This window comes from Dipodomys merriami, unplaced genomic scaffold (genome assembly GCF_024711535.1).
Source record: "Dipodomys merriami isolate MVZ:Mamm:240054 unplaced genomic scaffold, mDipMer1.0.p SCAF_40, whole genome shotgun sequence".
NCBI classification, from domain to species: domain Eukaryota; kingdom Metazoa; phylum Chordata; class Mammalia; order Rodentia; family Heteromyidae; genus Dipodomys; species Dipodomys merriami.
Window position 1 is genome coordinate 10,382,208 of NW_027205604.1, and position 12,527 is coordinate 10,394,734.

General features: G+C 39.5%; 1 protein-coding gene across 2 annotated transcripts in view; it reads left to right on the top strand.

The window, feature by feature from the left end:
* The first annotated feature begins 5,290 nt into the window (after window positions 1–5,290).
* Window positions 5,291–12,527, top strand: part of Wdr49 (WD repeat domain 49) — a 115,049-nt gene continuing 107,812 nt past the window's right edge. For both annotated transcript variants that reach the window (XM_069991944.1, XM_069991945.1), the window contains exons 1-2: window positions 5,291–5,398; window positions 5,600–5,833. In XM_069991944.1, the coding sequence (XP_069848045.1) occupies window positions 5,645–5,833 (189 nt within the window). In that variant the 5' untranslated portion in view covers window positions 5,291–5,398; window positions 5,600–5,644. The remainder of the gene's footprint in view (window positions 5,399–5,599; window positions 5,834–12,527) is intronic.

Sequence of the window (12,527 nt, forward strand, 5' to 3'; positions counted from 1 at the left end):
TTTTATTTAAAACATGATTCACACAGGGCCAAGCGGGCGAGGTCTTCTCTGGAAAGATTTTAGTTGCCATTACCCTCTGACTAATCCTGAGGCAGAATTCATTTTTCCAAAAGGAATACACCCAATCATTGCACTCAACAGGAACTGAAATATCCACATAATGTCACTCTTGGAGATAGATTTAGAACGGAGGCCTTCCTAGAAACAAAGGAAATATTTCTAGAATCTCAGCCTCTATAAGAAATATGATGACATTTTATAAATTGCTCCATTTTGTTTTACAATTACAATATTCTGGTCCCTACGTGAAATTCTACCTAATTACCCTGAAGTTTCAGGGATCTTGCCTTTCTCTGACTACTCTAATGATGTTCACTCATATCATGCCTTAGCAATTTACACACAGCCTTCATTCTATTTTTCATTTTCCTCTTAATACCATTCTATGAGATGCTTTCATCTTTATAATACTGGATTATAATTATAATTACAATACTGAAAATTAGAGAATCAAGATTTGAACCTGGTATTGTGACTCCAAATTCTAAACCCCTTTGACTCTGTTCCCTGGTGTGTACTTGCTTAGCATCTTTATGTTTGGAAACTGGGTCAGAATTGACTATGGCCGTTAGCAGTAAGGACTGGATGCTTAGATAGACATATTAAATTGTACAATCTAACAGTGACCACACATGGAGCTTTAAGAAGAATCACGGGTTAAGTCCTTAGCAGAACTCGCCTATTCAAGTGGCATTCTTATGTTATATGGGTCAAAAGGAAGAAATGCTTAATTGTCCTTTACTTCTCTTATCTGTTATATATGAGGAAATATTAAGTATCTTGTAGGGCTATCATGAGGTGTTAGTAAAAATGCTTAGTGCAGTCTTAAGCTTATATGGAGGATTTAATAATTGTTCATTTCCATTCCATCACATTTTTTCAGTCTTTTCCAAACCTGTTTCTCAGTGGTTCTTTTCAAGCAGTTCTTTTAGGACTGTGTTTTAGTGGTTGCACACCTAGATGCCAGTGTTCAATGTCAAGGTGCCTTTGCCACGCTATTCTAAAGCTTCTAATAGAAGAGAATGAAGTGTTCTCTTAGAGAGGCCACATAAAGGAGTTGGGTGGCCTTGTTCAGGGTAACCTCCCAGTAGGTGGCTTCCTAGTGAAATGCCTGTCTAGGGCCTAGAGAGTCACAAGTGCCTGGCAACAATGACACTGGATTTCGAAGACAAGGGTGTGCTAAGGCAAAGGGTACAGAAGTGACTGTGGCTGGGGATGTCCCACATCATTTGCAAAAATACTTTTAAATCACCAATTGCCAGTACTTATTCAGTGGATTCTAAAAGTGCCTACTGATAAAACCATAGCAGCCTTTTTTTCCCAATGAAGTAGAAATGATGGTCAGTAGCTGCAATTTGCTGTCTATTATCTCTCTATATATTGCATAAAATCTATCAATTATGTAGCTAACAAAAAATATATATATACCTCTGCTTGTTTGGCTAGAATTTTACATATGATGGTCTATAATACAAAATTGTATATTTACTTATTTAGAATATGATAGTTCATCTTCAAGTACTTGAAAAGTCTAAGGAAAACTGTTATGAAATCTCATCTCACTTTGAACATTGTTCAGAAGATCCAACAAGGTTAACATTCTGTTGCCTAAGGTCTAGCAGGAAAGTTGTGTCTTGAAAAGATAGAATTAATCTAAAACCAATATTTGCTGTTACATGAGCACAGGTGGACTTATCTTTTCTTTTCTGTTTCCAAGGGAAACCGGCGGCAAAGAGGAAGCACATATGTTTGCATGTTACATAGAACTCCTGTATGTAAAAGACATGCTTTGTTTCAAAAGTGCTTGGATTTTTTTGTTGTTGTTGCATGGCTTAAAACCACAATCTAAAATTTTGCTTCTCTCATCAATTTTCTAACATCATTTACCCATGTCTCTCCAACTCAGTGCCATCTAAACTCTCCTTTGCTGATAAATAACTCATCAGTGAATTTCATTTCCCCCAATGTGATTTTACAAGGACTCAAACATCACCAGGCTCTTGTGTTGGGCAATGTAAAATTACAGATATTAGGGAGCTATCACTTCTGTTCTTAGGGAGTTAACTTGATGTGTGAGATACACAAATAACTAATTCTATTACAAGACAGAAAGAAAAAGTGCTTTGGTTAAAGTATATTAAAAAATGTGCTGTAGTAGGACAGTAGAAGGGGTAATCAATTCTAACTGGGAAGATCAGGGACTAAGGACAGGAACTAATATTTATTACGTATTTTAAAAGTTGTCCTGGAGCTTTTTCCAGGACTCTGGGAGGAGGCTGCCTTTACAACTGCAGTATTTGTTTCCCGGGGCCATGTTGGAAAGGGCTGGGTTCAAGAGACAACAAGACAGTTGTGGATTACCCCTTTTCTGGCCTGGAGAAACAGGAAATGGGAGAAAGAGTGTGGACTTAACTTTGGTGGGAAACCCTACTGGGAAAGGAAACATGGTTTCAGGTCCAATAAGAAAAAAAATGAAGAGAGAATTGTAGGGGAAGATGAGATGGCTGGAGAATTCTAGGCCAAGACGTAGAGTGTTATGAGAAGAGGCTCCAATTGGAGTGGACGACAAACATGAGGACAGGAATGAGAAGAAAGTGTGTGTGTGTGTGTGTGTGTGTGTGTGTGTGTGTGTGTGTGTGTGTGTGTGTAATGGGGGATGTTGTGTGTCTGGAGTTGCACTGATGAGGATAAACTATGGAAGAAGGAAAGGGTACAAACTTGATCACACAGACTAGGATGAGACACAAGTGTCTTTCTGCTCAGTGGGAAGAGTTTCAATCCCACAGAAATGCCAGTGGACAGACAGGTCAGCTGACCCAGCCACCTTGTGTGCTCACTGACTGCATATGGAAACATGGGCTGTCCCATTCCTATAGAAGAAGGGAACTCCAACAGGTGCTTAAAACCTGCTTTTACCAGGACCCTGAATAAACCTGGGAGCAGGATGGAGACCAGGCATCTCTGTCCTTGTCCTGAGCGATCTCTCGTGTAGTCACTTTGCAGCCACCTTGGAATCCAGGAAGAGGAGGAAGAGGAGGCCCATGTGCCAGGCCTCAGTGATTCTTCCTGTGACAGTGGACATCAGGCCTCCCCTCACAGAACCCCAGCTCCCCAAACTATCTCGGAACATACCTGTGACTTGGGACTATATTTCCTAACTTCTCACCCTCTGCCCCTGATTCTCTCTTTTCAATGGAGGCAAGGGTCTGCACACAGCCAGCCAAAGATACCTTGAAGATGTCTTCCCATCCTGCCATCTAATAAGTATCCTTTCTCTGGCCTTCACCTTGTCTCTCTACTTGGCTTATACACAGTAGTGGCTAGACCTGATGCATGGAACTCCAAGTGTTTGAGCTTAGGGGTCAGAAACTCCAGTTGCAGAGCCAGTGTCAATTTGTGTGTCTTTTCTCTCTAGCGACCTGTCAACAGGGAGCACGCAGACCATGGTCATTCTGCGACATTCCCCAGGGCCTCCTCCTGGACGGGCCACATGGCGATCTTCATAGGTATAAATTAATTGAGTCATGATAAGCAAGGAGGTGAATCTCAGCAGGCTGGGGCTACTCATGGATTTTATAGTCATGAACCTGCAAATACACCATACTGGTACAAGGAAGTTTGAAGCCATTTATGACCACCCACCCAGAGTTATTTTTCTTTCTTTCCTTTTTTTTTTTTTTGTCAGTCATGGGGCTTGAACTTGGGGCCTGAGCACTGTCCCTGAGCTCTTCAGCTTAAGGCTAGTGCTCTACCACTTGAGACATAGCACCACTTCTGGTGTTCTGGTGGTTCATTGGAGATAAGAGTCTCATGGACTTTCCTGCCCAGGCTGGCTTTGAACTGTGATCCTCAGATCTCACCCTCCTGAGTAGCTAGGATTACAGGCGTGAGCCACAGGCACCCAGCTGTCCAGTTATTTCTAAGGCCTTTCTTTTCCAGAAAGGAGGCCGTGTCCACCGATTAACTTCTACTGTCATGTGTTGGCAGCTCATTATACTTTCCTGTCTAGACTAATGAACACATAATGAGTTGCATCTTTATGGATGTAGCTGAGTAGGCCAGGCAGCTACACCGTCTTAGAGTAATGAGAGGAGAATCTTTTCATTGCTAGATAGTGTGCTACCTGCCTCTTTCAGTGCAGTGTCACATGATGTGGTTTCCCCACTCTGCTTTCCCTTCATAGTATCTGTTACAACGGCTAGGTTCTGCTGGCTGCCTATAATCCTAGCTACAGAAGAGGCTGAGATCTGTTGCAGGACAGTGCTAATACAGTTGTGGAGGCTGAGAGATTTGTGGCATCCATAGACTAATGGTCACACCTGGGAATTGGAGCCTGGCCTCAAACATCACAGGCATAAGGACTGGTTAGCTCATACCACACTGTGCAGTTCTTTTATTTATTTATTTTTTTGGTCTGGTCTTGGGGCCTGAACTCTGGGCCTAGGCGCTGTCCCTCAGCTCTTCAGCTCAAGGCTAGTGCTCTACCACTCTTAAGCCACCGCACCACTTGCGGCTTTTTTCTTTTTTGCTTATGTGGTGCTGAGGAATCGAACCCAGGACTCATGAGGAATCGAACCCAGGACCTCATGCATGCAAAGCAAGCTCTGTACCACTGTGCCACTTTCCCAGTCCCCACACTGTGCAGTTCTAAAACAAAATACCAGCCACTTGCTTAAGGTAGGATGGGATAACACTGAGGTTTGAACTCAAGGACTCGTGCTTGCTCAGCTGACATTTGATCACTGGAGCCACAACCCAGTCCTTGGTTTGTGATTTAAAAACATACCTTGAAAAGAGAACACAATTATATGTTACCTTGAATGTAAACAGAAAGTAGCAGTTCAAAAAAAAAAAAAAAGAGAGAAAGATGGTAAGAAGTAGACTCTTACTATGTAAGAATAAGTCATACTTTTTTTTGTGCATGAGAAACCTAAAATTGCAGAATTGCATGTTCTTTTCTTCAACTAATGATGTTGTTTCATAATTCATAACATGCATTGTAAAAGTTGTCTTTACATAATTCTTTAATAAAAATGAGTAAGCTGCCCTCCTCTTAAATTTTAAAAAAAACCCAATAACTGACATTTACATTATGCATTCAAGCCTCAGTTCAGTCACTCACTAGTGGTGGAGGGGAGGAAAAGGAGAAGTTTTAGCTGGCTTTATGCTTGTTGCCAGGAGACACACAAAGGCATCAAGGAGATGAGACAAACAACTCCACCATGTCGACGGGAAGGTGGCCGTGTGGGGCAGATCCTTCATTGGTAAAGGAACACTGAGTTGTGCCACCAAATGCCCTCAGATGAGAAAACGCAGCTGGAAACTGTGACGTATTCATGTAAGCAAGGGGAGCCAAAGGCATTTTGAGAAGTTGCCTTTTTAATGCATTTAGATGAGCATCAGAGTTGGGTTTTGGTGTCAGTTGCTATAAACATAGAGTGCCAACCAGGGCTTGGACATTTTTCCTCTTAATTCCCTCAAAGGTTTGAGATTTTGGTTTTGGGGATTTTTGTTCAATAGAGTTTTGATTTTTCCTAAGGTACCTGTTGAGAGGGGCAAAAATAAAACCAAAGAAAGTTGAAGTATGCTGAAAAGAGGTGAAACTATTATGACTTACCCAGACACAGCACTTGAGTTAACTAAGGACTCACGGCCTGCGCCAAAGCACTCTGAGAGGAGAGGAGGTGAAAATGAGTTTGAAGATTATGACACCACCCTGCTGGAGAACCGGCTCAGTGTGGGTGACTTTGAGAAAATACAGAGTGCTTTCGAGGTAAGTGCTGAGCTTGTTGACTAGAAGGTTTGGGTGGCACACCAAGAGCCTGAAAATAAAGCAGAGAGAGATTTCTCTTTTTAAACGGTTTGTAACCAGTGGAAACTCGTCAGATCTGGATTTCACATCATGTGCTGAATTCTTTGGGGGTCGCCAATATTTAGTTCGAAATTACTACACATGAATAGCACCATCATTACAGAATGGTGATTTCTTAGAAATTAATGTATTTGAGGGAAAGCAAATACTATGGCTGCAAAGGAGAAAAGCCAGGTGTGATGGTTTGAATAAGAAATGGCCCCCACAGACTTCTGTGTTGAAGGCTGGATCCCCGCTGGTGATGCTATTTGAAAGAGATTTTAGGAGGCAGGGGTAGTGTGCTAAGTTGTAGGAAATGAATTATGGGGGTGAGTATCTTGTCCCTGGCCTCTCCTTCTCTCTTTCTCTTTCACAGTCTCTCTGTCTCTCTCTGCTTCCTGTCTGCATTGAGAAGATTATTTCTTCTCTAGGACTAAGCAATTGTGATCCAAAAGCTCTGAAATGCCAAGTCCAAAGAAGGAGTTCCTCCTGAAGTTCTTTCAGGTATTTTGATTACATCAATGAGGAAAATCACTAATACAGGAGTTTATTAAGGGAATCACCAGTATCAACCAATTATTCTCCCATTTGACATAGAACTGGGCAAATGTAAACATGAACATCTGTTTTATGAAAATACTCTCTATACAAGAAGCCCACCTTCCATACTTCTTGTTGATCTTAGAACAGTGTCATTTTAATTCCATATGGAAAATATACCCGAAGAATTTCAATACAAATGAATAAGTTCCTTCAATTCATATGAAATTTGGCAACTCTGAATAAAGAAGAGTATACATCAAAGTGATTTTTAGTTTCAAATAGACAAGAAGTATCTTTTGATGCTGTAGAATTTAAGTAGAAATTAGCTTCCATCCTTTCTACTTCAGTATGGATGCTAAAATATATCAGAACTTCATAAAGTTCTCAGTGGGTGCTTGGAGTAGAATCTGTACTAATTTGAAGCAGGTTTGGAACATTTCAGAATGCAACCTAGAAATTAACAACATGTGAAGCTTAACAATTATATTGACATAATTTGCACACATTTTAATTTTTAGTTATCCATCTAAACTCTGCTAAACATTACATTTTGCATAATTATTTACATTCTACCTGCATTAATATATTGTCTTCTCTATCAATCATTTTAAAATAATAGAATCTACAATATTTAGCAGCAAAGACAGTCTCTTATACTGTTCTCATTTTAGTCTTCATGCATTTGCTATTCATCCATCTAACCCTCTTTTTCTGAAAGATTTCAGTGTTACTCCTGCCCAATGTCACAAATGAATCTGGCAGATTTTGCTAGACACAGCAAACATTTTGACAGCTTGCGGACAATCAGGGAAATGTAACAGCAGATTATGACAGCTTTGACACTGGAATGAACAGAAATGTGGCAGTTTAGTCCTGGTGCTGAGAACACAGAGGATTTGAATTTTTGTGTCTATTAAAGAACAAATGTTATTATAGTCGTGTGAGTGAAACTGCTCCCCAAGGTGAAGGGTGGGCATCTTTTCAAACTACAGATTAGCAGCCAAAGTGACACTAGAAAATCCAGTCACAAGGAGATTTTTTTTTTTGGTTGTCATTTGTTCATTTTGCATGAAACCTTTCAAAGTTGGACCACTGACTTGGAAATTACCAGCTGATACTAATGGGCCAAAAATGGAGAAGAGAATCTGATTCAGAGCTTCCATTGTAAATAGAGGGTCTACGATAGCTTTTTATAAAATTGAGAGAAGGGCTTTTAAGAAAAAAGTCCATCCATTCTTAACATATTCAACAGCCACAGAATGGAACCATCCAAAGCAATTATGCAGCCTGTGGGGGAAGGGAGGCCCTTGAATAAACATGGTTTGCAAGCACAACATGAACATCTAGAGATGATACAACCAGACAGTTCCAGGGGAGGCCAGCCCATCTGTCATGAAGGAAGCCATGGCTGTTCTTCAATAATGTGTGGTCCAGGAACTAAAGACATGCTCTTGACAGTTGTACAAGATTCCACAACCAGATTCCTGTATCTTTTATTCTACTTTGTTTGCTTCTGCTTTTACACAGATTGTATACAGCAGAGATAATTATAGAGCTTAAATAATAAAAAGTTAAAAACCAGAATGTTTAGCCTTAGATTTGGCAATATTTTATATGCCCCGGTGAAACATACTTTACCCTTTTAATCTTAATATAATATTTAGGGAAAATCCAAGTAATTACATTTCATCATATGAAGATATAAATAAGTTATGCTCAGTTGGTGTTGAAGAGCTAGAAATCAGACTTCCAAGATTTGCAAAAACAGATTTGCCACATACATTGTGATTATGTGCAAATTAATATCTTTGGATCTCAGTTTCCTTTAGTTGTAACACAAGAATAGCTGAGTTTTGGGAGGATTGAGGAAAGAACTTAGAAACCCATTGGTTCATAGAATGAGTGGTCAATTGACATGAAGTACTATATATTTAATTAGTCGAGGTTGAGCCACATGACCTCTAAACTTGTCTTGATTCTAATGTGTGTATTTCTTTTTTTTAAATCTCTTTCTTTCTTTCTTTCTTTTTATTGTGAAAATACCATACAGAGGAGTTACAATCACATGGGCAAGATAACAAGTTCATTTCTTTTTTTTTTAATTTATTTTTTATTGTGAAAATACTGTACAGAGGAGTTACAATTACATGGGCAAGATAATGAGTACATTTCTTATCAAGCGTTGTTGCCTCCTTCTTTGTTTCTCCTCCCCATCCCTTCCCATCCTCCCCTTGCCCCCCCCCACCAAAGTTGTAAAGTTCGTTTTCAACATAACAACTTGTACATCTCATTGTTGCAACGGGTCCACCTGTATCCTTATTTAAACGACTTGTTTTTCCCCTTCCCCTCCGCAAATTATACCAACATAATGTGTGTATTTCTTAAGGGAAATTAAACTTCCAACAACACTTGCTATTGTCTCCAATAGTACCAAAGATGCAAAAGCAAATATTCTCATAGAAAAGTAAAAAAACACATTATTTTCCCCTTTCTTGTTTCACATTTTATCAGTAGCAAAGCATTTTAATTGATATCTTAATGTTCTTCTTTGACGCAAAGAAGTTGCACAAGTAGAAGAACGATAAAAATAACAGGTGAATTTCATTTTTTTTTCAAGTAGTGATGTCAAAGGCCTTCTGTCAGCCAGAAGGGACTGAAAGGTGCATTATTCATAGCACTGCACAATAATAGCCACTTCAACTTTCCTGTAGAACTTGAAATGCTTCAAGAAATGACATGGTCTCTGGATATTTATATCATTTTGATGTCAACTGTGTTTTGTATTCTCTTAGAAACCACAAAAGCCAGCAACAGTATAGAAAAGAGTGGTTGTTGTGCTGATTTTATAGGAATGATGAGTTGTAAAAATTATTATCTAAAGGAAATGAGATTTTTGGAAGGCTCCACTGCCATTTTATATACATATATATATATATATATATATATATATATATATATATATATATATATATATATATATATAAAGTTTCTTGTGCATGATGAGCTATGTAGGTATATGAGCATTTCTTGTTTGCTCTGTTGTTGATCTCTGGGTGTCAGGATATTCTTTGTCTGTTGCCTGTTTGATCTGGGATGATAATTTGCCCTCTACTGCTAGGCTGTCTGGATTGGGTCCTGAATTGCTTCTCCCAGCAACTGACTGTTTCATTTCCTGGCATGTGTGTCCTGGCTCAGGTTGTGGGTTCAAAGCCAGGTGCTGGCACTACTTTATCTATGGCATGTTGCCATTTATCCAAGCTCTGACCAATATTTACTTTTATATCATTATCAGAAACATGTAACACATTAAGTATTTATGCTCAAAGTCAAATGGTTCAACACAGTTTAGTGTGAGAAAACAAAAATCCTAGCAGGAAGTTTCCAAAAACTGTGCAGTGAGAATTCTTTGAACAGATCACTTGGGACTGAATGAAATCTAATCACCACACATTTGTGCTACCTTACCTCAAATGCCCAGAAAGTTCAGAAGGAGATTATAGAGGCCTAAAACTGTGCTTGAAGAATAGCATTCCAGAATTTATCTTTGATATCTACATACAATTCCCCAAATGCCTATAGACAGGTTCTCCAACAGGATCTATGAACTTCTTTGTCTCAACTGGAAAAACTGAGGATTGACACCTTGCTAGCTAGACTAGCCTGTAAGAAAATTCAGAAAGTTAGCTGTGGTTCTTTCCTACCTTTCCAATATTTGTGCCTCTTTCCAAAAGTCAGGTTTCCTCACAACTTCTGAAGAACCCAAGTTTGATCAACTTTCTTTTTGCTCAATACAGTTTACTAGTACAGTAGTCAGGGATCAAGCTCAAGTGGACATGTCCCAAATTGCACAGTGGTTCTTGTTCCTTGATCCTTTCCTCCCCTCCAGACATCACCATTTTGATCAAGGAAGTACAATTACTCATTCCTTTCACTCAGAACATTTAGATTTTAATCGTTTCTCATAAAATGAGAGAAAGTCTATGAATATAATTTAATTTTTTTGTATTTAATATTGCTAATTAGAATATGGAATATTATGCTATCTAATAACATTGTTATTTTTTATTTTTTAAATTTTATTTTATTGTAAAGATGCTGTACAGAGGGGTTACAGTTACATAACACTGTTAGTTTTTTAAAAAAATAATTTTTTCTGGGGCTGGGAAGGTGGTTCAGTGGTAGAGTGCTTGCCTTGCATGCATGAGGCCCTGGGTTCGATTCCTCAGCACCACATAAGCAGGAAAAAAAGCCGGAAGTGGCGCTGTGGCTCAAGTGGTAGAGCGCTAGCCTTGAGCTAAAGAGCTGAGGGACAGTGCCCAGGCCCAGAGTTCAGGCCCACGACGGGACCCAAAAAAAAAATAATATTTTCTAATTTTCTACACTAGAAGCTCGATGGCTATGACATTATCCTATGATACCCTATGAGACCATCATCATGAATGGGGTCCATTGTTATTCATGCACCACATTGTGTAGTGCAAGGCTGTTGCCATGGTTTCAATATAGACATTGAACTCTCTGTGAGGGAAAGACTTGGTATCCACAAAGGGAGTATTGGGAGGTTCTGTGGACTCTTAAAGGATGGGGCCTGCTGAGAAGTCTTTGGATCATTGAGTCTGTACCCCCAAAGGAGATTGTATGACCCTAAACATCTCAGTCACTGTTTCTTGGCTCATGATGTGAGCTGTTGGACCAATGGGGCCATGAAATGGTGAGATTGAACCTTCTGAAGTATGAGCCAAAATAAACATAGCTTGACTTCAAAAGAAGCATGCCTCAGGTATTTCATTGCAGGGTGCGAATCAGACAAACACAACCATCATTAGTAGTTTAAACATGATAGAGATCCATTCTTGATCAAATAAAGTGGAAAGCAGATAATTCTAATTGGTAAACATCTTGCAATAGGGATTCTGGTCTCCAGGCTCTTTCTGGTTCTGCCATCCAAGTCTTCCATGATCAAGCCATTAGGAATGAGAGGAATATGGGAGAGGATGGTGAGAAGAATTTTGAAGGTCAGGCTTGTATCCTATTGGATAGAACTCAATTACGCAGCCAGCTCTAATCACAAGGGAAGTATACAGATGTATGTGTCCAAACAACCGCTCATCCATGATTCTCTTAGAGTTTAATGCTAAGAAAACTTCCATCTCTTCTAATGGATCAGCATCATTCACTGTATAATTTTATGAGCCATGTACCCAATTGTGTTTTGTGTTTTATTTTAGCTCATAGCTAAATCTAGTGTTCAACGGATACAACCATTCTTGATTTATATTTTTTGGAAACAATTATCTACTATTTTCATTATCTGACTCTTGTTCTTTTATCTATACCTTAACACCTTTACTGCCTGTGTGCCTTCTGTTGTAACTGAAGTCAAACCCTGGAAATCAATGGAGGAGAAGACAATGCATAAGGATGTAATACCTATCAAATGTGAAAAGATTTTTATAAAGTGCTTCTGAGAGCATGATATGATTTGATGCTGTTCATGGGGGTAGGGTAGATGTATTTATTTCTTGGTTGCTCATAAAAAGGTAGTGACTCAAATATACTTCATCAACTTCCTCATGGGGCAGAGTCAAAGCTCAGAGGTAGACTGCCAACTTCCCAGCCATTGTTTGGCATGACTCCAAGTAGCTACAAGGTAACTTTCCTTTGGGAGGCTGTGCTGAGAAAAAGAATCAACCAGAATAAAGTATTAACAAAACAGCCTGTTAAGCTAATAGAAAACAGGCTCTGTACTCTATTAACTTGGAGTGGATACACAATCAGCAAATAATCAACTACTTCTACCAAAAAAACATCAGTGCAGTGACTCTTGTGGGGTGCTGGTGGCTCACTCCTGTAATCCGAGCTACTCAGAAAGACTGAGATCTGAGGATCATGAATCAAAGTCAGCCTGGGGAGGAAAGTCCGTGAAAGTCCGTGAGACTCTTATTTCCAGTTAACCACCACAAAACCGGAAGTGGAAGCTGTGGCTCAAGCTGGTAGAGTGCTAGCCTTAAGCTCAAAACAAAAACAAAAGAGCTCAGGGACAATGCCCAAGCCCTGAGTTCAAGCCCCAGCA